A 24,916-nucleotide genomic window follows, 5' to 3' on the forward strand; every position below is an offset into this window, starting at 1 on the left:
ACACATATATATATATATATATATATATATATATATATATATATATATATATTATATGTGAATATAAAAATCTATTTTTTTTTGGTTACGCTAATTACAATGCAACAATAATGAAATCATATATTTTTTTAATATCAAATATTGTTTTCAAATTTATAAGAAACAAAACTAATACATAATTTATCATTACTATTATTTTGGAAGCAATAATAATAAAACTTCAGTTAAAAATCCTAACATATTTTTAAAAAATTCATCTCCTATATATTAAAAGAGAAATACAAAAAGTACTCGGATCGGATCAATGTATAATTTTTAATCCAGATTTTTAAATTGGATCTTTGAAATAAATGTTTATTTTCATATTAAATATTATTACATATATTTTGGTAACTACAATTATATTATTCTAATATCTAATTTTGGATTTCCTAATATTTCTCTAACTAACTAAAAATAATACTCCTTTTATATTTATGTGATATTATTTTTAATTTCTTATATTACAATATATAATATAAATGTATAATAAAAATTCAACATTTTTTTTACATATGTTGCAATTTTAATTTTCCAAAACATACATATATTACTCGATTGACAAAAAATGTAGGGGGAATTTCAAAAATACCCCTTTTCATATACCTCTTTTTAAAAATACCCTTTTTCAAACTTTATCAAATAACCCACTAAAAATGTTAAAATTTATCCAAATATGTGTATAAGCTTATAAATATATACACAAATTACCTTTATATGTGTACAAAACTTTATATACCTTTCATAAATAGCGTAAAAATAAATTATAAAAAGCTTATAAAAGCCTTATAAAAACCGTATAAATCTTTTTAAAAACCTTATAAAACTTATAAAAACGATTTAAAACTATTTAAAATATTTTAAATTATTTGTATCGAATCTCCCAGTAGTAATTATTATATAGAAGTACCTTATAAACTATATTAAACTTTATAATTTTTTATATTTAAAAAGGGGTATTTTTGAAAATTGATAGATAAAGGAGATATTTTTAAAAAGGGGTACAGCAAAAGGGGTATTTCTCAAAAATTCTCAAAAATGTATGCACAACGCGGTTAAAATTTTTTTTCCAAACCTATTTTTAATATCAAATTTTATTTTTCGAATTTATAATTTTAATTATTAATTTTGATGTTTTTTTTTGTTTTCAAACTGAATATTCAGCGTAAAATATTTCTTATATTATATTTACTAAATCACTAAGAGTATACTTTATTAGTTTTTTTAATTAAAAGTTTAGTTATGTAAATCAATATTACAATTGTTATCATAGTAAATTTTGAATTTATGTTGTCACATCTATTTCAAATTCAAAAGCTATGTTATACTCCTATATTATAAGGATTTAACTTTTCTCATTTTTCAAATATATTCATTTTTATGTCATGATTCAATTATATTTATTTAAATACACTTTTATTTGTTTATTACTCATTTCTCTTAATTATTTTTAAAATACACGGGTTTTTACGGGTTGGTTCTTTTATTTATTTTATATAATTGTTGTATCTTAATACACACTTTTCCCAAAGAACTGAAACCAAATATAGATTTCGAAATAATAATTACTAATACAAAAATAAAAAAAATAATATCACATACGATAAAATACGTTAAAAATAAAATGAATCCGAAAACATTCCCCCGCGCTGTAGCGCGGGTCCAAACCTAGTAATATAAACAAAATACTAGTACAATATTGTTGAAATAATATAAATTTATGGTTGAAACTTGATGCAAGATACAGACAAGTTTAAGATGAAGATAATAATAATAATAATTCAGCAGAAATCAAAAAGAAAATAAGGAAGCAAGAAATACAGAGTAAAACGAATAGGTTTTGACAATAATTGGATATTTGTTTTTTTTTGTTTTTTTGTCGTTGTTCATATTATATCTGTAAAAACTGTTCTTGGAACACATCCATGGCTGAAGCAGGAAGTCCAAGAAGCACATTAATGCTTCTCCTCTGTTCTCCATGAGACAAAAACAGAGTCACTTCTTTCTCAGGCAAAGCTACTGGACCGGACAAAACCGGTTCTCCCCAACCGAAATCTGTGGTGTGGAAACCCAATCTCGACCATGTAGTGATCAGAAGTGTCGAGGAAAGAGAAGGTCTTGCTCTCGTGACTTCGAAGTAATCAATGGCAGATCTCATGTATCCATCAGTGACCATCTTAATCGCTTCTCTGACTAATCCCACAGCGAAACTCAACGGTTTCTCGATAAGCTCTCCAGCTTCACAGATGGAGTTCGTAAGAACAATACCATTCCCGAAGTACCCTTTTGGCAATTGAGGTTCAAACTTGGCTCTGCCATCAACGGCAAAGAGAAGCTTTGTTTTCTGATCACTCAACATCTTCAAAGACTTGGTTCTTGCTCTCCACACAAAAGCAGATAAAGCCTCGAAACTTGTGCAGGAGTTACCAAGAAGGGACTCACTGTTCTCTGTTGCTTGGAGCTTAAGTTTCTTGATTTTCTCAGGGTCAAAGCAGAAGGATCTGTAGAGAGTTGGCTCTTTGGTGTAGAGAGAGTTGATGTTGGATTTATCTTCGATCTCTTCGAATTCTTGGTGAAGATTCTCAATCTTTGGAGGGTTTCGAGCACTAAGAATGGTTCGGTCTGAGAACGGAGGAGTTGCTAATGGCAAGCCTCTAGCGACTTGACCCCACGAGTTGACAAACTCCATAGCTCCAATACCATCGAACATACAGTGATTCATACAGAGTCCGAGAACAAATCCTCCGCACTTGAATTTAGTCACCTGTTAACTCAAATTAGTTCAAAACCCTACCAAATCAGATCTCAACTTCAAAAAATTTACAACCCTAAGAAAGACAAGATTGCTTGAGGAGGAAGAAAAGTAAACCTGAGCAGTAACAGGAGGGATCTCAAGAATGTTCTTGGCGTCTACAACATCGTAAACAAGTTTCCCTAACGTTTCGGGATCTGGTTTAGTAATGTCACCAATCTCATCCATTTTACAGTTAGCTTCAGCTTCTACAAACACAACTCCTTCTTCAGTACAATCAACTGTGAGTTTACCTGATTATTAAAACCATCAAGGACATTAAAATATGTTATTGTGTGCGTTTAAAACAACAATGAAACAGAAACATAAGTGATCATTAAATAGTATTCAGTCAATTACCTTCAGGACTAATGGTGAGGCGTCCAGCAAGAGGGTAGTAATGAACAAGAACTTGACTAAGAGCTTTCTTAATTACTTGGAATGCTTCCTCGTTCCCTCTCTCCTCAGATTTGAAACAGTAGATTGTACGAACAATCACAGCGATGTTCTGATCAAGATTCGACAAGAAGTAAAGACCCTTTCGTGTCTCGGATTCGGGTTTGACCAAAGCTGGTTCCTTTTGATGAACCTCAAGATGAACCTTAGTTCCTTTCATGTTGTTTTCCATTGATGCAGAAGAGAGTATTACTTCTTTGTTGTTGTTGTTGTTGTTCTCGGCAACCTGAAAAACAAAGAAGTTTGAGCTTTATCAAACAGACACGTTTGAAGCAAAACAAGAGAGCATTGTTATATATGAAAACCAATAAAACACAAACCATCTTTGATCCCAAATGGAGAAGAGAGGACAATGGGGTTTGTGAGAAGATGGGACTTTTGGGAGTAAAACAAGTGTTGAAATGTTATGAAGTGGAGTTGGATTCTCATGTGATATATATGGACATTGTAGTGTGACCCTACAAGCTCATAAAATTCTCGTCCTTGTTAGGGTAAAACGTAAGAACTATGTGAAATAGAATACTTGGACGGTCTTGATTGAAAGATAGATATTTCCATATTTTTATTTCATCCAAAAAAAAAAAAAGAAGTTATATTTGACTAATCGTATTTTTTCTTTAATTTTCTAATATATGAATTTTAACGTATTTTTCATATAGTTAAGGTTAGGTGACTGAATAAATGACCTAACACAACAAACACTTGTGTTTTTTTGGTAGTTGAGAGTAGGCCTCCCAATTTTTGGATGACTTCTTAACTTCTTTTTCTCTTTGTCATTTTATTTTACTGATCGTTTACGATGTTTTCGCAAATTCAAAGAGATGATATCATGCATATTCCCTTTTCTGTATATTGTAAAATATCAAAAACTTCAGTCACAACACAAACATTACTCATTTTTTCAAGTTTATGCCAAGGAACGGCTCCTAAGTATATAATACTTTGTTGTACACTTTGAGGAATGCAATCTGGATTTGCCTAAAGACCATGAAAACTAAATTGGTGAATCATAGAACCAAACTATATCCAAGCCATGAGCTACTATTAGACATGTTCTTTTGGTTTTGAAGTAGTATGCCATTGCCCATTGTGTTTACATCTAGAATGTCACAGAATACAACAAGCATGTTTTGTTTCTTCCACATGTATTATCTTAGAGTTATTTTGACGACTTTTCTTGATTTTTCGGTTAAAAAGAGAAGAATAAAATAGATTTATTTTTCCATTTTAATATAAAGATAAGTAGTTCAAGTTATGTACGTAGGTTTCTTCCTTGTTTGTGTCTTCTTGGCAAAGAGAAGGTTTAGGTTACCGAATCAAAACGAGAAGGAGGGACCAAAAGAGAAGAATCACACTTATCTCCCACCGCCAATTGAAAAACGCATCTCTCTCTCTCTTCTTTGTTCATATTAATTTGAAGTCAACCTATTATATTTTAGCATAAGTTGGGTTTTCCTTGCGTTGAGGCCCATCTCCTTGTTTATGGGGCTGTTGGCACAAAATACAAAATGAACATCAAACTGTTTCACTGTTCCCATGGAAGGACGCACTTTTCTAGAAACGTAGTGTTGTAGTCCAAACTCTATCAGGTATAAGCAAGACGATGTCATTAGCCATCATCAGAGATCAACTTTGCAAGAGACTAAGAAACAACTTAGCTTTGAAACAAAATTAATCTTAAACCAAACAAAACACTTTCCTTTTTACATCGGAGTGCTTAATTCAGTGTAGTTTTAAAGAGCAGAACATACATAGTAACTTTATAGCCTAATTAGTCCATCAAAGCCGTTGATTGGAATAGAGAGTTTGAGCAAAAAGATACAATGAAGTAGCACATTTAGATTTCAGTAAAAGCATAATTTGATTCTTCTCACTATATATGCAAATGAGATATCAGCAAAAGCATTAAATCACATTCTCACTAAATATATATATGCAAATCTAAGTAAAAAAGGCATTAAAGGTTTGAGCTTGAAGAACCATTTTACTCTCCACTCTGTTGCTCATCTTCACGATAAACCCTAAGACTGTCCTTGACCCATTTGCTGATGAACCTGTGGATTCAAAACCCCAACATTCCCATCTTGAGACAATCCTAATTCAAGTTCAGGCATTTGATTGTTTCCAAACCCCATCTCTGAAACACCATTAAAATCAAACCCAAATCCATAATTCAAATCAAACCCTCCAGTGGTGTTTTGCCCTGTTTCATTTCTCCACAACCCATTTGCCGCCATTTGAGACCTCGAAGCTTCTCCTTCTGTGTTATGATAACACCCCATCAAATCCGCCGTGATAAGAGGTCGAGAAACAACAACAGACTCAGTGGTGGTGGTGGCTCCAACGGGTCTGATTCCATTTCCAGTAGCAGAGATTATCCAAGGCTCAGCTTGTTGAAGCAACCATTCAAGAGTCTCTCCGTCCGTCTTGTGACCTAACTCTTTAGTCAACTGATAAATCCTCGCAGCGCAGAGTACAGGCAACCTAACTCTTCGAATTCTTCCTTTCAACCTTACGGTGTCGATCTTTGTTTGGTTTCTTATTCTTCTTCTTCTCACCAAGAAGCTGAATCTGTTCTTCTTCCTTCTTCCTCTTGAGCTCTTTGTCGCCGACCACAAAGTCGAAACCTTTAACCTCGGTTTGTTTCCTCTTCTTGTCAGTGTCCTGATTATGTGGCGACAGGTTTAAGAAACTTGGTAAATTTGGGTTCGTCTTAGAATCCATGACCACTTGACCAGTTCAAGGTGTGGGGATTTTTCAGTTTTCAAAGGTCGGGGAGTAAAAGTTACCAAACTTTTTTTATTTTTATCTATCTGCGAATCTGATGACAAAAAAAAAAAAAAAAAAAAAAAAAAAAAAAAAAAAAAATTATCTATCTGCGAATCTAGGTGGTGGGGATTTGTACTTGTATAAACTGGGCCTAGTTTACCTGAGCCTAGTTGACCTGGGCCTAGTTTACCAGAGCCTAGTTGACTTGGGCCTAGTTGAACTGAGCCTAGTTTACCTGAGCCTAGTTTACCTGAGCCTAGTTGACCTGGGCCTAGTTTACCAGAGTCTAGTTGACCTGGGCCTAGTTGAACTGAACCTAGTTTACCTGAGCCTAGTTTACCTGAGCCTAGTTGATCTGGGCATAGTTGACCTGGACCTAGTTGACCTGGGCCTAGTTGACCTGGACATAGTTGACCTGGGCCTCTGAAATGGAGAGTGTCATCGAAGACCCAAGTTCAGAGGTAAAAAGTTAACAAGATTAGTTAAAAACCCTAATAATAATAATAAAAAAAATCCTAAATTGAACCACTCTTCCGCTGATTAGGGTTTCGTTACCGAGTCCGCCGGAATCTGAGATGGCTGATGAGAAGGAAAAGAAGAAGAAGAGTGAAATTAGGGTTGATTCTGGAGGAACCGTTGAAGAAATATTTCCAGAGCAGGTTTCTATGATGAAGGAGAAGAAAAGGAAGAAGAAAAAAACCCGAGAGAGGGAGATTGCTGAGCGTGATAGTGAGGAATTGGGTGAGGAAGCTCTTGTTAGGAAGAAGAAATCGAAAAAGCAATTGATTGATTCTGTAGCTGAGGATGGTGTGAAGAAGAAGAAGAAGAAGAAGGGTAAGAGAGAATCTGGGAGTAATGTGGTAGGAAACAGTGAAAGCCCCAAAGTTTGTGAGAAACCACTCGTGCGAAGTGATAAGAGAAAGCGGGAGGACTGCGATTTGGGAGATGAAGAATACAAAGACAAGGAGATGAAGAGGAAGAGCAAGAAGAGGAAACCAAGTGTTGATTCAGCGGTTGAGAAAACCAGCTTGAACTCTACTAATCGCGCCAAGAGAAAAATCAAGGAGAAAAAGACAAGCGTTGATCCAGAGGTTGAAGAAGATAACGAGGACTCCACGAAACATGCAAAGAAGGAGAAGCAAGAAATTGTGGATTCTGAAGTTGAAGATAACAACTTGATGAGCTCTACAAAGGATGCAAGAAAGAAAAGTAAGGAGAAAAAACCAAGTGAGGATTCAGAGCTTGAGGAAGACAACAAGGACTCTAAGAAAGGCGCAAAGAAGATACAAAATGTGGATTCAGAGGCCGAAGAAATCGACTTGAACTCGGCGAAAGATGCAAAGAAGAAAAAGAAGAAGAACAAGCAAAGTGAAGTTTCAGAGGCTGAGAGAAACAACAATGACAGTAAAGATGCAAAGAAGAAAAGGAAGAAGAAGCAAGAGTGTTGTCCGAGTGATAAAGAAGTGACGACCCCATCAAATAAAAGCACAAAAAGGGTGACATTTTCTGACCAAGTGGAGTTTTTTCCTGCGGAGGATGAAGAAACGGGAGATGAGGAAGAAGAAGTTAAGCTGACAAGGGGTAAGCGGTTTACAAAAGAAGAAGATGAGTTAATAAAGAAGGCTGTATTAGAATACATTGATAACCATGCTTTAGGAGATGACGGGATAAACATGGTTATGGAATGCAAGGCACACCCACAACTTAAAGGCTGTTGGAAAGAAATTGCATCTGCTTTACCTTGGAGGACACATGACAGTGTCTATAATCGTGCACATACTATATTTGAAGAAGGATCCAGGGGTGTATGGACGCAGGAGGATTTTGAACTTGTCATAGAGTTTCAAAAGAAACATGGGAATGATTGGAGAACACTTGCAGATGCGTTAGGTAAACACAGGAAGCATGTGAAAGACGCTTGGAGGAGAATAAGATTGGCATCAAAGAATAAAGGTCATTGGACGAGGCAGGAGTACCAAAATCTCTTTGATCTTGTGAACAAAGACATTAGAATGAAAGCATTCCAAGAGAAGCACGCAAAACATGGTATGCTCAAAGATAACATCCCTTGGATGGCTATAAGCGACGTACTTGGAACACGGGACCATGTGACTTGCTGCAATAAATGGTATGATCAGCTGACATCACCAATGGTAGCAAAAGGAACATGGGCTAACGTAGATGACTATAGACTCTTGGAAGAGCTTTTGAAACTGGATGCTGCTTGTATCGACGATGTGGATTGGGATTTTCTTTTGGAGAATCGAGATGGAGAAGCTTGTAGAAAACGGTGGAACCAGATGGTCCTTCATATCGGTATGCCGAAATCCAAAACATTTGCAGAACAAGTTGAGATTTTGTCTGAAAGGTATCGCCCTGACATAGCTCAGGACAGAGATGATTTTGACAACAGACCCTATGATCCTGAAGATTAAGTTTGGAACCATACATTAGATGTTTTTTTTGGTTTTGATAAAATTGATTTGGTACTTTCTGTGTTCGCCGATAGAAACTCTGAGAATGTAATTGATTTTAGTATATGGTAATCAGACTATTATTTAAATGCTCAAGGTCAATCGTTTGGATCTTTTGTTGCAGAGTTTCTCAGTGGCAACAATGTTTTTAATGAGGTTGCAGATACCGTCACCAAAGACTTGCAAATCAGAAGAGAATACGCACAGATAATTGTTAAACCTATATACTAATTGGTTGATTAAGTCATTATCATTGAAGAATGAATTGAAGCAACTCCAAACTAAGCCAAGCATTATTCACTTATTCCAACCCTTTTACTAGTATACCAAAAGGTTTAATATGATATTAACACACTAATTCATTCCTCTGTTTGCTATTGATGAAGCATTTTGCAAGTAGCATTCTGGTGATTTCTCTTCATGCACTCTTCGATCTCTTCCTAACAGGTCCCGAGAATCTATAGTAAACAAGATTGGTATATGGCACACACACCTTTTCCACCACCAGAAAACAGAGGTAGAGGATGAGTAATTTTGGAGGAGAGGAGATCATAGCCAATCAAGGATTCTAGCAAGTGAACTTAGTTATTCCCAGGATTACATCTATCCAAAATCGTTAATAGGTTACACAGTCACACTTGTGATCAATTCAAACCGAACAAGCAATTCAACAAAAACCATGTCGGTATATATTACAAACAGTGGCAAAACGTCTCAACCCTTCTTCACTGGCTATGAACCATCATCAGGAGTAGTGGATATCAGCGAGCTTCGTATTGAACAACTGCAAGAGAACAAATGACCGGATAAATTAGCTGGAAACAAGTTCACAACATATACATTTTGAACAAGAACAACAACAGATTAACAACCCAAATATAAAACGGGGTGGTAGACCGGAATGTGATTACAAAGGTACAAACTCAAAACAAATTCGAAAACTCTGATCTCTATATTATGTATTTTGCGAGACACAATTGAAACCGTTCCATCAGTATCATAAACTAAGATCAAGACCAAAAAAGAAAGGTCGAAAGAAGCTAAAAACATTGCAAAACCAAAAGGAGGATTAAGGATTAGTTACCTCTACGGGTACGTTTCTTGTAGAGAATACGGTACCCACACTCTCTGCATTGGATCACATCCCCAGGCTTCAAAGTGTTCTCTTGTCCACAATCTGACACAGAAAAAAGAAGATAAGCAAACAATAAAACAAAGGTAACATTTTTACTTACAAAAAAAAAAGGAATTGTCCTATGAAATTAGGGTTTGATTGTATATGTCCGAGGCTGCTTGGGAGAAGCTTGATTTTTAAGCAAAAGCAAAGCTCCTCTTCAAAAAGAACTCGTAGATCAAAACAATACAGGAAAGTATTGATGATCAGATTGATTTATGCCTCCTAACTAAGCCAGACTATGAAATCTCCTAAAAGATTAGGATTCATAAGGCTACTCAAAAGAGGCATATCAAACCAAGCGAAACCGTGTCTGGTCTCTTTTATGGTTCTTTATTTTTTCTCTTCTTTTCATAATAAGACAACAAATTCAGCATTTAGATTCACAAAGCTACAACCTTTTACAGAGACTAAGCAAAAATTAGATGTTCGATTGCATTTTCTAGTCGAGTTTACCTCCGCAGACGTAAGTAACGGGTTCGGGCAGTGGTTGATCCATGGTATTGAATTGAATCTATTCAAACAAAGAAACAGAACCCAGAAATAAGAATCAAGTTAAGCGACCGGACAAAGATTCTCAGTTCACGATTGACTTCGTACTTACCCTAGGGTTTTTGATGATGATGAATCGATGATGACTTTGAGAAAAGAGACGAGGAGCAAGGACATTTATTATATTTGTATGGGCTTCTCGACACAAAAAGCCCATATAAAGTTGGGCTGCAGAACAGGCTCATAAAACGCCGGTCAAAGTTGACTTTGTTTTCTTACTCTACACTCTACAGTTTGTAAATGTGTAGCAACATATGTAATGCACAAACATTTCAACATGATAGCCATGTCTAGGACTAGGATGGTCCAAAGTACATACAGATGGGTGGATTGATTCTTAAGATTGAAAGAATTGCTGATGGGATGGTCCAGATTCCATCGCCACAGATCAATCCTGAAGCTACTGCACCTGAGTAATCATCTGCGTCTTTCTTATTCATCCGTTCCCATACGAACATAATCACGGTTCCTATGAACATGTCGATGGTGAAGTACGCTCCTATGTAGAATGGACCAGCCATAGCCATTGGAAGTGGTATGAACTTAGAGATCTTTGGCGGTGTAATTTCTCTTATAAGATTTACAGTCAGAGCAGCCATGAAGAATCCGCAACAAAGAGCCAAACAATGCTTGGGAAGTTTCGCAAAGCCCTCTATCCCGAGAATAGCCATTTCGCGGTAGATGATCGCGTAAGGTGCTTTGTACACACCATCAGGATCTCCAATATCAAAGGCAGTCCAAAACAGCCAGAACGTGAGAGGAGTGATTATGCAACCCATTGCTGTACCCAAAAGCTGAGTTACAAACATGGATTTTGCAGATGACAATGTGAGGTAACCTGTTTTAAAGTCCTGCATGAGATCCGCTGCAGTTGAGACGATCGACATCATAAGGCCACAAGCTGCTAAACCGGCAATGACTCCACCTTTATGTCCTACAATTGAAGCGATAATGAAAAGACCAGTCTTTCCATAGGTTGAAGGCATGCTCATATCCGTGAGCCCGGCTCCATAAGAATTGCAAAAAGCAAGAGCTGGGGCAACCAAGTATGAGCAGAGGACTAAGTACCATTTCAATGGTGGGAATATCAATGGAATTGTAGCAGTTGAAATGGCTGCAAGACCCACATAACCAGAAACCGCAAACCCGAGGGGTATACGGTCCTTGAGAAATACATCATCTCTTTTCTTCTTCTCCAGAAGTAACTTCGAGGTCTCATGTTTATCTGAATTAAGAAACGCAGAAAGAAACTCTTAAGAATACATTTGAGAGACGGACGTTTTCAGTATGGTCATGAGAGACACATTCTTTAAAACTTAAAAAGGCAATGGATGATGAATCAAAATCATACCTAAAATGTCAGTAAAGAGAGGTAGGTGGTGTTGTTGGGAATTTTGGTTGCAGAACTCCTTCACAGAGACAACAATGATCTTAATGAGGTTGTATAGACCGTCACCAAGGATGATAGCAGTGGCGATAAAGACCTATAAGTTCGGTAATGATATGAAAAAAGAATCAGTAACCACTGCAGAGAGAGTACCAATGAAACTCAACTCTGTTCTCCCCTTTTGGTGTGAAAATAAAAACTTTGATCAAGCTCTTTATACTTGATCTGTTTATTATACCTTATAGCCATAGAGACCTTTGAAATCGTTGGCCTCAAGGTCAGCTGGATACCAGTCCCCAGCATGTTGTGATATGAACGGCCAAAGAAACCCCCAAGAAATGATGGCACCGAGAAGAACCGAACAGTTCACCAAATGGGGACATATCATACCACATCCGATAAAAGTAGGACTGAAATCAAAGTAAAACCTGCGCAGCACAAAATCATGACTAGTGATTACATAGATCGATCCAAAAGCTAAAACATTCTCATTTGCAATAGAGTATCGTTAAACTACTGTACTATACTGGTTAAACAGAGAAACTATGAACTTACGTGTTCTTGAACAGTGCCAAACCAAGTGTGGGAAAGTGATCAAATCCACAAGCACCACCAATACCACTGAAGAACCACTTGAAGCAACTCCAAACCAAGCTAATGCTCAGGTATTTCCCAAGACATTTAACTTGGTTTCTGAAGTGAAGAACATTGGAGATAAATATTAAATGAAACACAAGCTATCATTTGCAGAGAGGTGAGTTTGAAAAGATGAACCTCTGACAATTACCCTGCAAGCTCAGCTCCAGTGTTGTTGTGGAAACTGTTAATCAACATGGCTGTAGCGGTTCCACTGGGATAAGTAAGGTTGTAGTCCAAAATCATCACCTGAGATACACCATCGAATAAAGAATCAAGACATCAAACAATACAGTAATATAAGTTTCTCAGACAGTAGTGAGACGCTACCTTACGAAGTGGCACGAGACTGAAGAGACCGAGGAAGCTAACAACAAATAGAAACCCAGTCATCCACCACAATCCAGGATTTATAACATCTTCAGGATTGTTTCCAGGATAATCAGCACCAATGAGCTTATATGTCCTGTCATCCATAGCAAGCAAATACGAACCAAATCCTCCTTTAAAAAACAAGAAAGCAATCAAATTTATAAGATTAGGCACAATCAAAAGACTAGACCAATCCTTATCATCCATAATCATAGAACCAAATCTAACGTTTCCCATTTTGCAAGCTAAAGTAATGATTTTTAATTACCGCTATAAGCAAGACCGTAGCAGGAGACAACGCAAGTCTGAATAACAGTGTTCTCTTGCTTAGTAAAGGGTTTAGGTGAAAACCCTAATTTAGACAAGAAACCAGTCCACGACTTGACGAAGAAGAATCCGAGAAGACCAGCAGCTACGTTTAGAGAAGGAATGATTCCGATTGTAAGATTAAGCTTATGGGTAATGATACAGAACAGTATCCCCAACAAGGCACTAGCGACCAAGCCTCGGATCGTGATCTGGTCTTTCCACTCGGGTACATCTTCGTCATCGTGATCCAGATTCGTCGCTGGTAACAACAATGTCTCTGATATCTCCGTTGACCTTGTATTCTCCGTATCCATAACTACAAAAAATAAAAAATCAAACTTTTTTATTCGAGCAGATTTCACCGGAAAGTTACATAAGTTTTGGAAATAGGCAGTTTGATTTTACCAGTGATTACTCGGAGATGGTGGCAGTTGACGAATTGCGGTTATGAACTTTATGATCGATTAAGACGTATGAGTGGTTTAATTATCGAATAAGAAAATGACATGTGTCAGTGTAATCTGTTTCTGAAAATCCTTTAATAACTTTCACAATTTGTATCAAATAATTTTGTTCTTATTATTAGATGATTAAATTATTCTTTGCAAGTTGTTCCTTTTCATTTAATGATTTAAATTGTGTTATTAGTTTAAATTTTAAGCTATTTAATACACAAAATAGGAGTAAGTAATAACAAAAACGGTCATAATTCAAAAGTAAAACAGAAAATCGAAACGAGTGATATATCAATCGCGTGGTCGGCAAGAGTCTATTAAAATCCCACAAAGAGATCACTTTCGAAATTCTAATTTCGACCGTTGGGGTCTCAGAGGCTCTCCCAATTTCTAACGTCTCAATCTCCGTCAAAGAAGCAGTAGAGAGAAGCGTTGAAATCGTGAGCCACCGTTGTCGATGATTTTATCGAAGGGGAATGAAACGAAGCGCCGTTGGAGAGAGATATCTAGTGGAGTAGGAGGCGCCGAGGCGGTGCTGGAGAGAGTGGAGAAGGAGAAGACGGAGGATTTATCGCGGAGAAAGGACGAGAAGAGAACGTGAGGGAGAGAAGGAGGAAGCCTCAATCGTGTTCGCCGGAGTGGTAACGGAGCCGAATTCCAAAGTACCCAACGGAAACAAAAGTCGTTTCCCCTTGAGGATTCTTCTCTCGGATCGGTGGCTAAAAGTCTCCGTCGTTACGGTAACTGAGATTTGATTTCTCTTTTTCTAAAGATAATTTTTCTGGAATTTGTATACTATTGAGAATTTGAGTTTTTAGGTCAATTCGCGGGGATTGAAATTGTCTGATTTTCAAAGGGGATTACATCAATGAAGATGCTATTCATTCAAATTCGAGGATTCATGATCTTCAGAGGATGAGCAGAGGCGTTGCCACTGATTAGCCTAATTCATAGTCGTGACAAAGGTCAAAGTGTTTGCGTTTCCATGTTACAAGACCGTAAACGCAAACACAAAGAAACAATCAACCATGCCTAGTTTCAGGTACGCTCTTTCTCTGCGTATTACTCGCTGCATCCTGTATTGCTTGTGTTGTTCTATTTGTGTTTGTATTTAGTAACTGATTTGGAAACATTTATGTTGCTCTTCAGATTTTTGTGGAGAAACGATATAAATAATGGAGAAGAGAGCCATTGTTGCGACATCTTGAACCTCCTCTGTCCATAAACCATGATGGTATGATTATGATGATGAAACACGTACTTGTTTTATAGCATCTCGTATTTTTAGTGATTCTTTATTGTTTATCAGATGCTGATGCACCACAAAAACGCTAACAGAAGCCTGGTGCTGTCCGACATCAAGAATGAGAGGTTGTAGTAGGATGTGTATAGTGGTAAAAGCATGCCAACAACTTGGTTTGAGAGAAGCTTGAGTGACATTGAAATCCGAATTCAGCTTCGTTTGGTGCCAGTAATGAGATTCATCGCCAATTGACTCACCGTGGCCATTTGATGCTTTTTGTGTTTCTGCTCCAGACAAGTAGTAGAGCTTCAATATACCAGGACAGAACACTGCTGGCTCAAAAAGATAAGAAAATCGTACATCGCTTGGTTATTTTAATTTATCTGATTCAACCAGAATATGGTTTCGTAAATCACCGAAGTCTGTGTCATTTAACTGTCATGTGAGCAGCTAGAGGAAATGGAACATAATTTATTGGCCTTAATCTAGACTGCCTAGACCTTCCCTTGAATTGGCTGGTGGAGTTCAAGAGGATACAAAGGCAGATAAAGAGCTATGGTATGTATTTGATGTCTCTAGTTTCCTACCTATTAATGTGATCAGAGTTGAGAGCTGCCTTACAAGAAGGGGGTTAGGTGGAGCTTAAAAACTGCAAAAAGTTAAAGAATTCAAGCCTAACATGGTACAAATTCTAGCTCTGGTTCTCCACTTATTTTGCAGTTTCCCAAGATAAGGGCTTCCAACTTAAATTTCTGATAAATCTTATCAGGTGCTGCAACATTAAAAGCTGTTTACACGATTCTTGTCGGCTATGAATATAACGTAAATGAGGTAAACATAATTTCCCTTTCTTGTGTTATCAAAATTTTATAATAGAATACTTGACGCTGAGCTCATATTTTCCAAAAATTTTAACATTTACTTGAATGTCGTGATGGCCCTGATCCCCTGAACTCCCATTTTTCAGTGTCAAGAATACTTTGCAGTTCTGGATACAAGATTATCTAATGACGTCGATAACATAGTAAACTCTCGTATACTATTAACAAGTTTTCTGAAGAATTTCTTATAGAATCCTTTATCATATAACATGACTAGTTGAGATTCTCCAAATATTCCCTGACTGTAGTTTTCCCTACCAAACTCTTAAAAGGCATTCTTGAGGTGATTACTTACTATTTCTTCCATTTTCAGACCTTTGATTTTGTGTTGTACTCTTTGATTTGCCTACTTATCTGTCCACTTTTTGTGGCAGGCTCATTTAACATCAAAGTGATGAGAAAGAATTAGCTTTGTGAAGTCTTATGGAGGTGGTCAAAAAAGGTATGCGCTCTTTGAAGAATATCTATCCATAGAAGAATTATTCATGATAACAGGCTGGTACATACATGGTATAATAGTTCACGACCATCTTTATTGTTGCTAGTTATGTGTGAGGAGTCTTAAATTTTCTTTGAAAGGCTGATGTTATAGAACACATGCATCGAGAAGACAAGAAAGATCTGTTAAAGATTGTGGATATAATGCATAATCTCCAGGTTTGTGATTATACTTTTGTCACCAGGTTCCTATTGTCTTCATTGGACTGGTATGCTCATATTTTCTTCTTTACAGGGCATTCAAATTAAAAATAAACATATTCTCTATAGACTTGTTCGTTGATTTCTACAGGTTGATATATGTGAAGGAGGAGTGGGGGCTTCCTCAAGCCAAGTAGTACGTGAAGGTATATGAGTACTTTTCATCAAAATAGCGACAGTAGTGTATCCAATCGGCATGTAATGTTAAAAGATGTTTTGTACTAACTTCTACTGTGTCTTTGCAATCATTTCCTTTGGTTTTTCTCTGTTTAAAGGAAAAGACCGAGGATTAGCTAAAGGGACTAGAGACGCGTAAGGTGGAGCTTAACAGTCTTAAAATGATAAATGGATTCCAATCTAACATGGTACAATTTCTAAATCTAGCTTTTGTTCTCCACTTTTAGGAGTTCAGGTTCTGTTAAAATGGTTCGAGATTATTTTTAAAATCCTATTAATCATATGTGTTATGGAGCTTGTTAATGGTTGGATCGTTTGAACTAATTGTTTGATGGAAGATTTAGCTTAGATTTGGAAGAAGTATTCCTCATTTCCTCTACGTATATCGATAATTTGGTGGCAAAACTGATCATAATTTAGTAAAGTGCTTACAGAGGAAGTTGGCCAAACTGGACAAGTAGACAGTGAGTTGAGCAGCATGGTTAGGCATTACTGGCGGAGAAGGACCTCGAAGTCGGAAAGGTAGCTCAATACAATCCAATCCAATCACCATGTTAAGATCTTAGGAAATAGGTTGTGCCATGAACTCACTAGTATAACTTTTTGTTCTTATTTTTGGGTCACCCATCTTCTTTTGTTTATTTGTCCTTTCACTGCCAATTATTAATACGTCTTTGTCCAGGTTCTGATGGAACATCAGTACCCCAAGTTGATGGTTCGCAGTATAGGGGGACTCTGAGAATACAACATCACCAAGCACTATATCAGCTCACTGTAGTATATCTTCTCTAGTTCCTACATTAGAATGTAAGATTATGCTGATTTATTCTGGGTTCCTGTTTTCCATTTTGTTATCCTATCCAATTTGAAATTACTATGATTTTGTTTTAATATGCCTCTTTCCTTTACCCTTTAAGGTGATTGATGATTTGTTTTTTTGGAATATTTTACACTGAAAGCTCTCTAACATTTGGAACATGCTAGAAAGTGTAGTCAGTTCATCCACTGTAAAAAGTGTTGCAGATTTGGATATATGCAGAAAGCATTTGATAATACTATTAGAGAGACATGTAAGATATAGAGTGTATAGAATCAAATGTTTTATCTTGTCAATCCATGTGTGGATTATTTATTTTTCATCAAAGATACATGTGTTATCTATATCCAATTGCTTGTAGCAAGAGAGAGGTCAACAAGAAAGTTCTCAAAAAACTGGAATATAACAGAACAGAAGGTAACGCATGCTCTTTACTTGTTTCTGACACGGGATTAATAGGGATTAAGTTGCAGGGTTTAGTCTATCATGATTGAGTAAATCAATCTTTTTAATTAGTTTTGTGGAATTCTATCAGTAGATAACCTTATATTTGGTTGACACTCCTAATCTCCTTCAGTTTGGAAATTTAAACTTTAAAGGAGGCTCTCCATATGTGTTTTTAACTCTTTTTTTTTGTCTCTTTTTCTGTACTTCTGAGCCTTTTGTAAGCTTCTAGATTCTACCCCAGCAATGACTCATAGCGTCCGCATGGATCACATTCACTTCTTGTGGACATTTCTCATGTTTCCAGATATTAATAATTTAATACCTTTACCATGTTCCTTTTGTATAGTTATTATCTTATGGGTGAATTGTATGTTTTTATCATGCAGCCGTGAATACCAGCTAACCATGGGAGCATTGCACGTCTTAATTACACTGGGGAAAATTTGGTGGCATGTCTATAAGGTAAAAGAAATACAAATCCCTATAACTTGTTTTTGATGTGGTCGTGAGTGAGATTATCTGCTGTGTTATCTCTTGAAACATTGAAAGCATGGATCATAACGTGTCACACAAGAGACTATAGATTGAAACCATATAGTAGTAATTTACTTCCTATATCTGAGATGTTGATTTCCTACTAGTGGTGTTTATCTGGTCTTTAGTATAGTGATTCTTGATTGAAGGGACTGTGGAGGTTTGAGTTATGATCTCCACTTCTTACAAGTAAAGAAAGAGGTAGTTCAACAAGTAGATCTTGTACCAACATTGATAATCTTTGACGAACGACTGGAGAAGAGAAACAACATGAAAAAGAGACACCATCAACATAACCAGTAGAGTTAAATGTCTGTTATATTCAATTGTTAGTTTACAGAACGCTTGGATATCCTTTCACTACCATTTATTAATTCTGTCCTTTTCCAGGTTTTGGTAGAACATCAATACCCCAATCTTGAGGTTTGTAGTACATGAGCGAACACAAAATCACTAAGCCCTAAATGAGCTCATTGCTCTAGTATATCTAGCTGAATCCAGTTACAAAGAGACATGCCTCCCTGCTTTCAGATTTCAGGATGGATTTTTGCATCAAGTGGAATGTTATGCGGGCAGGGCAGAGAGGTCTTTCTGGTATCCCGCTCTCCCTCTTTCTCAGGTATCTATTTTTCTTTAAAATTTTGCTATCTTGTGACGAGATGTTTTATTTTTTCATAAAGCATCCGCGGCCAGTGCTTCTGTGGTTTTGGCTTACGTTGTATATTGAGAAGGGGAAATTATTTCAAGGGTACTCTAATATCAGGCTCTCTTTTGTATTTCTCATATTGATCTTGTAGTTTACTTTTTGTCTCCTTAAATTGCAGCATGTAATTGTTGTCCATTCTCAAATGTCTTTAAATATTGCAGGAAGTAAACATACGGTATGATTATCGTTTTAATGCACTAAAGTCTAGAGGTGTAGTTACCAAGGCTCATTACCTTGAACAGAACTGTGTCTAGATCGATGTTTTCCGGGGTGAATGAGGAAGTTACAGGCTAGGGATGAACAATATACAAGCTGTATCAGAAATACTCACTCTACGGGATGGGGGTTAAGGTTTGTTGATACATGAAAGCTTTCTACTTTTATTCCATATTACCAAACAAAGATACATGTGTCACGCAGTTAGGTGGTATTAGGAAATCACCTGCATAGTAACTGAAGTTTGAAAATCTCTCACCTCCTTGGTTGGTGTTTCTGTTGTTTCAGTAAAATGGTAAATGTTATGTCATATATGCGGAGGAAAAAGGGGCAGGAACATGTCTTCTCTTTGATAAAAAAATTTGTTACTAATTACTACAGACAATAACAATGTTGATGCTGATACGCCCTATGCGGAACTTTTAGGCCATGAAGATGTGTATGCCGCCACTTCTTTCACCTGCGTCAAGAGTTATCCATTTCAAACTTCTAATGGACAAGCCATGAAGGTGATGTATTCCTCCGTTGTTAATAAAAAAAAATTGGTTTGGTACAGTTTTGTGGAAATTTATTAATCCATCCATTGTTTTCTTGACAGGCTTGTGAACTAATTATAGTCAAGCTTGATGATCCTTCTGCTGTAAGAAAGGTCGAACCCTTCAGCAGAATTTTCCCTAGATTAGTGATTCCAGCGGCAGTATATGGTACAGTTGATCAGAGATGTGCGGCAATATGTAATACTACTCACATGATTCTTTCCGGCTATGAACATTACATATATGAGAGAAACGTATTTGCTTCTTTTTTTTCCCCAATTTGATCAGGTCATTAACTTCCAGGTTGTTTAAGACTACTTAATCGCCTTGACAGCCCGAAACTCCCATTTTTCAGTGGCAAGAGTTCTTTGCAGTTCTGAAGACAGGACTACCTAAATATCTCAGGAACACGGTAGGCACTCGTATAGTATTCATAAATCATAATCCCTTTTCCTTTCTTTCGATTTTTAAGTTTTTTATAGCCTTATCTTATAAATTTCTTAATCATCTACACCGAGAACTTGCCTTATATTATGTGTTTTTCTCTTTGAATTGCCTTCTATTTGGTAACAGGCTCATTTCTTATATTGTGATGAGAAAACGAGAACTTGTGACATTTTATGAAGGTGGTAAAAGATGAACAAACGAATTTGTTATAACCAGTTATGTTTCAGGTCATAAGAGATACAAAGATTGTCGATTATTGTTCTATTCACAAATAAGAGGTGTGTCTTCTTAATTCTGTCTCAAAAATGTCATCTCTGTCTTTCTTTTTTGCCACTTACTGATTAGACTATTTAATTTTGTAGGAGTTATTTTTGTTCATGAGCTTCCCCAGGAAGAACAAAAACTAATTTTCAGAAATGAGTGGCTGAAGTTTCGAGGTTCTAGTTGTCTTCTCGTCCTGTACATCGTTATTGGAAACAAAGCTGCTGTTGCTGGGAAGGAAGGAAGGAACAAGTGGGAGTAGAGGAAATCGTGTTGATGGTCTGCTTCCCCATTGTCATTATCCATAGTGATGAACTTCCTCTATCTGAGAGCTTCCCTTGCAATGGTGGTCTCATAGTGGTAACCATGGATACATTACAAGTTCTTGAATTAGTGTTATACGTTATATCATAGAATATTTGTGAGACTATGCTTAGGCTGCCAAGGAAACTAGATGTGACAATAAAGCTCAGAAATCACATATATCAATTGCTCTACGGTTATAATCTTATTATTAAACAAATGAAGTTTCTGCCGAGTATAATGGACGATGTAGTATCTACCTATTCTAGTTTCATTTTTTGTATGTTGTCTCAGTAGGGATGAGGACCAAGCTCATAAAAGAGTAAACAAGCTGGCCAAAATTCTGGGTGGATGAGGAAGCTACTGACTATGAATGAAAAGTTCAGAAGTCGTATCAGAAAAGTTAAGGGATGCCAAAGTCAGTAAATGGTAAAGCTGATCATGTGTGGTAACTTGAAATGATGCTCGCATGATTCTTTCCAGCTATGAACATAACACAGATGAGCTAATTGCATTTTTCTAAATTGATCAATCTTTTCTGTTAGAAATCTTTGAGATGACTCATATCTTCCTGGTTCTTTAATAGTTACTTAATCGCCTCAATGGCCCTACTCACCCATTTCTCAATGCCAAGAGTACTTCGCAGTTTTGGTGACAAGACTACCTAAATATTTCAAGAACATGGTAAACACTCGTATGCTTTCATAATCCCTTTTCCATTCATGCGTTTGAGATTATTTCCAGAAACTCACAAACTGCTAATTTCCCTGGCAAACTCATAAAAGAATTCTTGAGGCGATTACCTATCTCAAGACCTACGATTATGTGTTTTTTCTCTTTGAGATATCTATTGGCGACATGCTCATGTATTTTCTTGTGATGAGGAAAAGAGAAACTTGTGAGAATTTATGAATGTGGTAGAGAAAGGGATTCCCTCTTTGAAGTATATTTATTTGTAGAAGTAATATATAAAGTTTACAAATGGCTTTGTTGCAACCACTTACTAATTATGTATCAGGTCATGAGAAATGCAAAAGATTGCCGCTCACTGTTCTATTCACAAATTACAGGTGTGTCTTCTCAATTCCATCTCTGTCTCTGTTTGTTACCACTTACAGATGAAAAAGTTTAATTTTGCAGGAGAACTAAATAGTCTTTTATCTTTGTTATGATCTTTCCCAGAGAATAACAAAAACTAATTTACAGAAATGGATGAAATTTTGGTAAAATGAAATTTATTTCAGTTTAATCTTATTGATGTGTTGAGAAGCATAGTCTGCTTCCCCTGCAATGGTGAGACTCTTGAATTAGTGAATTAGTGTTATATGGTGTGCAATATAATATTTGTGAGACTACTCATAGGCTGCCAAGGAAACTAGATATGACTAAAAAGCTCTGAACTGACATGAATCAATTGTTCTACAGTTTTGAATTTATTATCAAACAAGTGCAGTCTCTGCAGAGTATAATAGGTGCCAGGTACTATTCAGCTGACCCATCATGACCTGTTAAAACAGCTTAGGTGATGTAATATCTACCTAATCTGGTTTATTTTCTCAGTAGGGATGAGGGACCAACCTCATTAGAGAGTAAACAAGCTGGCCAAAATTCTTAACGACAAATATGTCTGTTCTAGCCTCTGTCCTGCAGGTATATGTGTGATCAGTTGTAAAATTCTGCGAGATCATAGAAACAGTGTAGTGGAGAAGAGCTGTTGCTGCGTAATCTTAAACATCCATTGTTCATAAATTATATTCTGGTTTTAAGCGTCTCATATTTTTCAATGTTTCTCTAATAATTATATGATGCAGGATAAGATGAAAAAATACTCAATATACAGTATTACGCCTTCACGAGACCATCAATGACATATGTAGAGTGTTACAGTCAAACCATTTATAAGGATAATCCGTCAGATCTCTTTTTCAACAGGCTACAAATAATGACGGGTTTATGTTGCATCAAAGGCTAGACAACCAACTTAGTCATAAACTTTTCAACATGGTGTTTTTGTTGAAATGTGTTTTGAGGTTTTTGATGAATACCATAGAGGAACTGAAACTGAATCCGCATAATGATGCCATGAAACCAGACCACATCACATATTGTCAGGTGCATACTACGTGAACATCAGATATATAGTCTTGTGCCTTACCCAATGTACGATGGTTTTTTCTTTTACAAGTTACCGTTTGCAATATGTCAGAACCCTTTAATAACAGTATTCAATGTTTTTGTCACATAATACTTAATGTGAATGTGGAGTATGAAGAAACTACAGTTGAGATGATCTTAGAAGAAAAAACACGAGAGAGACACAAGTCTATTGGAGTAAGAGTGCAAAGGTTTGGGTGTATTCTAGTTGGACGTGGGACTGTGGTTACTGTTAATACTACCTGCTTTCAGATTTCAGGATAGATGCTGCATCACTTACATTATGAAGAGAAACGTTTTCCTATCATAATAGATCCATTGCATATGTAATCTCTATGGCTCACTGAATCTCTACTCCTTGATTATATTTAGGGAAGATCAGAAAGATTGTTTGTATTTGGAGGTAGATCTCCCAAGACTCAAGTATATAAGAGAATCTTTGGTAACGATGGACTGCACTGATGATAATCTCCAGGTAAAATCCACATTGTTGGCTTTATAACAGTATTATTTATGCTCTTAAAATCTTGCGCTAGACTCTTATGATTTCAGAAGATTTGGTTTTGTAGTTTTTTCGTGGACTACAACTCAAAGCTAGCTTCTTGAATTAAGTAGTTATATAACAAGACGACAAGCTATGAAGGTATGGTAACTTATACGAGAGTGTTAAAAATATATATATATTAGTGGCTGGTCAGTCTCATGTACCATGTCAAACAGTTGTTGGGTTGATATATTGCTAGAAGATTGTAAAAAGGACGAATGAAGAAGAAGCCATGAGCCATATAAAGAATAAGAGAAGCTCTCCAAATTCTCAAGAAGGAGTAAACCAAAAATATCGTAAAGGTTACTAACTCACCTCACATGTCTTTAGCAGGGAGTAATAAAATATGTTGGGCCAAGTCAGTTTCCTTCAGAAGAAGAAAGTGATGACAAAGCCTAAGAACGATATTAGCAACACTGTCTATGTCTGCTTATGTTTACATATGAAGCTGAGCATCCTCCAATTCTCTATCAATACAAGAGGAGTGGAAGAGCCTAAAAAGCTTTATAACATAAACATGAAGAACTGCTCTTATTGCAAGAACACAGACATGGCTTTACACTATGGTGATACATAAAGGGAGTGCATCCGCCCTCATTTTGGTTTCAAGTGTGCATATCATTTAAGTTTCCCCAGCTTACTAATATAATTTCCTTGGATTCAGATATGTTTTGGATTTTGAGAATGTGAAGAAGCTTTTCTACAACATGCATCCTCCTAATTTCGCCATTGCTGCTGCAACTTCTAAGCTTTCAAACTACTGGAAAAAAAAATTGCACTAATTTTAGCTTGGAAATAATATCAGACATTATTAAGTTTCAATCATGCAATCATAGCTTCAACCCTTTTATTTTATTTTACAGGAGTTTCTGGAGCACAAATATGCCAAGTTTCTCACCAACAATTAAGACTGAGTAAGTTTTCTTATAGTATAAGTGATTCATAACTAAATATTGTTAATGCTGGGAACTGTGATCCATAGGCTAAGGTAAGCTTGGAAGCACTTAGCTTTTATAAAGTTTTTTGGTTTTGTGCCACCAGAGATTAATATTTGTTAACCTCTGAGCTTACAAATAATGTTCTTAGTCCATTAATACATATTGTTCTAGTTTTGACATCGGAAGAGGAACTTAGAGAATTGCTCTCTAGATCTAGCCAAGACTTTGCTGATATTTCTCATAATAGATGCATTGCCTGAACTGGAGCAGTAAGTCATTCTTCATTTGATAAATAGCTCTCAAAAAACAGCCTTTAAAAATTGTTACTTTGTCGTTAATGTTATAGGTACATCAACTGTTTTTCAGCTGGCGTTTATCTGAAATATGGTATCATCGTACACTGTGAGGTAGCCCTGAGATTAATAAACCGTATCCGCACATATTCATATCCGTATCAGTTTCTCTGAAAAATGTATACAGAGACGGATAGTAAAATGCCGGATATTTTGTATACGGATACGGATAATGCGGTTTTTTAAAGTGGATAACGGATATTCGGTATTTAGATAACTAATATCCGGTATTTAGATACGGATACA

General features: G+C 36.3%; 5 protein-coding genes, 1 long non-coding RNA gene and 1 other non-coding gene across 45 annotated transcripts; 2 read left to right on the forward strand and 5 right to left on the reverse strand.

Moving 5' to 3' along the window:
• Window positions 1-1,728: 1,728 nt before the first annotated feature.
• On the reverse strand, window positions 1,729-3,708 carry LOC17879446 (omega-hydroxypalmitate O-feruloyl transferase). The gene is made up of 4 exons (XM_006283582.2): window positions 3,607-3,708; window positions 3,191-3,512; window positions 2,909-3,084; window positions 1,729-2,803 (listed from the first exon to the last, which is right to left on the reverse strand). Exons 1-4 carry the CDS (start codon window positions 3,607-3,609, stop codon window positions 1,931-1,933), a joined length of 1,374 nt encoding a protein of 457 aa, XP_006283644.2. The 5' UTR covers window positions 3,610-3,708; the 3' UTR covers window positions 1,729-1,930.
• Window positions 3,709-5,281: 1,573 nt separating this feature from the next.
• Window positions 5,282-6,418, reverse strand: LOC17878045 (transcription factor TCP6). Its single transcript, XM_023778576.1, is given in 4 exon segments — window positions 5,282-5,790; window positions 5,792-6,015; window positions 6,216-6,259; window positions 6,396-6,418. Coding segments are annotated over 4 exon segments (774 nt in total). The 3' UTR covers window positions 5,282-5,307.
• Window positions 6,419-6,569: 151 nt separating this feature from the next.
• LOC17877449 (cyclin-D-binding Myb-like transcription factor 1) lies at window positions 6,570-8,625 on the forward strand. Its single transcript, XM_006282509.2, has one exon. It carries the CDS (start codon window positions 6,631-6,633, stop codon window positions 8,488-8,490), a length of 1,860 nt encoding a protein of 619 aa, XP_006282571.1. The 5' UTR covers window positions 6,570-6,630; the 3' UTR covers window positions 8,491-8,625.
• A 456-nt stretch (window positions 8,626-9,081) lies between these two features.
• On the reverse strand, window positions 9,082-10,349 carry LOC17878701 (DNA-directed RNA polymerases II, IV and V subunit 12). Its single transcript, XM_006284825.2, has 4 exons — window positions 10,308-10,349; window positions 10,160-10,217; window positions 9,614-9,706; window positions 9,082-9,313 (listed from the first exon to the last, which is right to left on the reverse strand). The coding sequence occupies exons 2-4, from the start codon at window positions 10,200-10,202 to the stop codon at window positions 9,291-9,293; spliced, it is 159 nt and encodes a 52-aa protein (XP_006284887.2). The 5' UTR covers window positions 10,203-10,217; window positions 10,308-10,349; the 3' UTR covers window positions 9,082-9,290.
• LOC111829779 lies at window positions 9,807-9,943 on the reverse strand. The gene has a single exon (XR_002833136.1). It is a non-coding gene; the product is annotated as a small nucleolar RNA U19 (small nucleolar RNA).
• A 90-nt stretch (window positions 10,350-10,439) lies between the features above and the next one.
• On the reverse strand, window positions 10,440-13,389 carry LOC17877915 (probable metal-nicotianamine transporter YSL4). Of its 2 annotated transcripts, XM_006286010.2 has the most exons (8): window positions 13,365-13,389; window positions 12,919-13,275; window positions 12,609-12,781; window positions 12,430-12,527; window positions 12,198-12,335; window positions 11,881-12,070; window positions 11,607-11,739; window positions 10,440-11,480 (listed from the first exon to the last, which is right to left on the reverse strand). In XM_006286010.2, the coding sequence occupies exons 2-8, from the start codon at window positions 13,271-13,273 to the stop codon at window positions 10,552-10,554; spliced, it is 2,016 nt and encodes a 671-aa protein (XP_006286072.1). In that variant the 5' UTR covers window positions 13,274-13,275; window positions 13,365-13,389; the 3' UTR covers window positions 10,440-10,551. The 2 variants fall into 2 exon arrangements, with proteins under 2 accessions (XP_006286072.1, XP_023635353.1); XM_023779585.1 differs by lacking the exon at window positions 13,365-13,389 and having other exon boundaries at window positions 12,609-12,744; window positions 12,919-13,008.
• Window positions 13,390-13,724: 335 nt separating this feature from the next.
• LOC17879968 lies at window positions 13,725-24,887 on the forward strand. Of its 38 annotated transcripts, XR_002832808.1 has the most exons (35): window positions 13,725-14,154; window positions 14,233-14,456; window positions 14,564-14,648; window positions 14,724-15,339; window positions 15,427-15,488; window positions 15,625-15,681; window positions 15,787-15,821; window positions 15,913-15,980; window positions 16,084-16,195; window positions 16,329-16,383; window positions 16,513-16,602; window positions 16,840-16,936; window positions 17,097-17,221; window positions 18,065-18,140; window positions 18,362-18,523; window positions 18,603-18,635; window positions 18,744-18,806; window positions 18,893-18,960; window positions 19,080-19,269; window positions 19,423-19,643; window positions 19,733-19,868; window positions 19,974-20,082; window positions 20,244-20,395; window positions 20,480-20,738; window positions 20,976-21,110; window positions 21,268-21,365; window positions 21,467-21,751; window positions 22,107-22,160; window positions 22,242-22,841; window positions 22,954-23,026; window positions 23,208-23,310; window positions 23,405-23,478; window positions 23,556-24,293; window positions 24,489-24,586; window positions 24,664-24,887. It is a non-coding gene; the product is annotated as an uncharacterized LOC17879968 (long non-coding RNA). The 38 variants fall into 38 exon arrangements; XR_002832807.1 differs by having other exon boundaries at window positions 22,242-23,310; window positions 23,556-23,681; window positions 24,243-24,293; XR_002832799.1 differs by having other exon boundaries at window positions 22,242-23,026.
• The last annotated feature ends 29 nt before the right edge of the window (window positions 24,888-24,916 follow it).

Source organism: Capsella rubella, unplaced genomic scaffold (genome assembly GCF_000375325.1).
Source record: "Capsella rubella cultivar Monte Gargano unplaced genomic scaffold, Caprub1_0 scaffold_7, whole genome shotgun sequence".
Classification (NCBI taxonomy): Eukaryota; Viridiplantae; Streptophyta; class Magnoliopsida; order Brassicales; family Brassicaceae; genus Capsella; species Capsella rubella.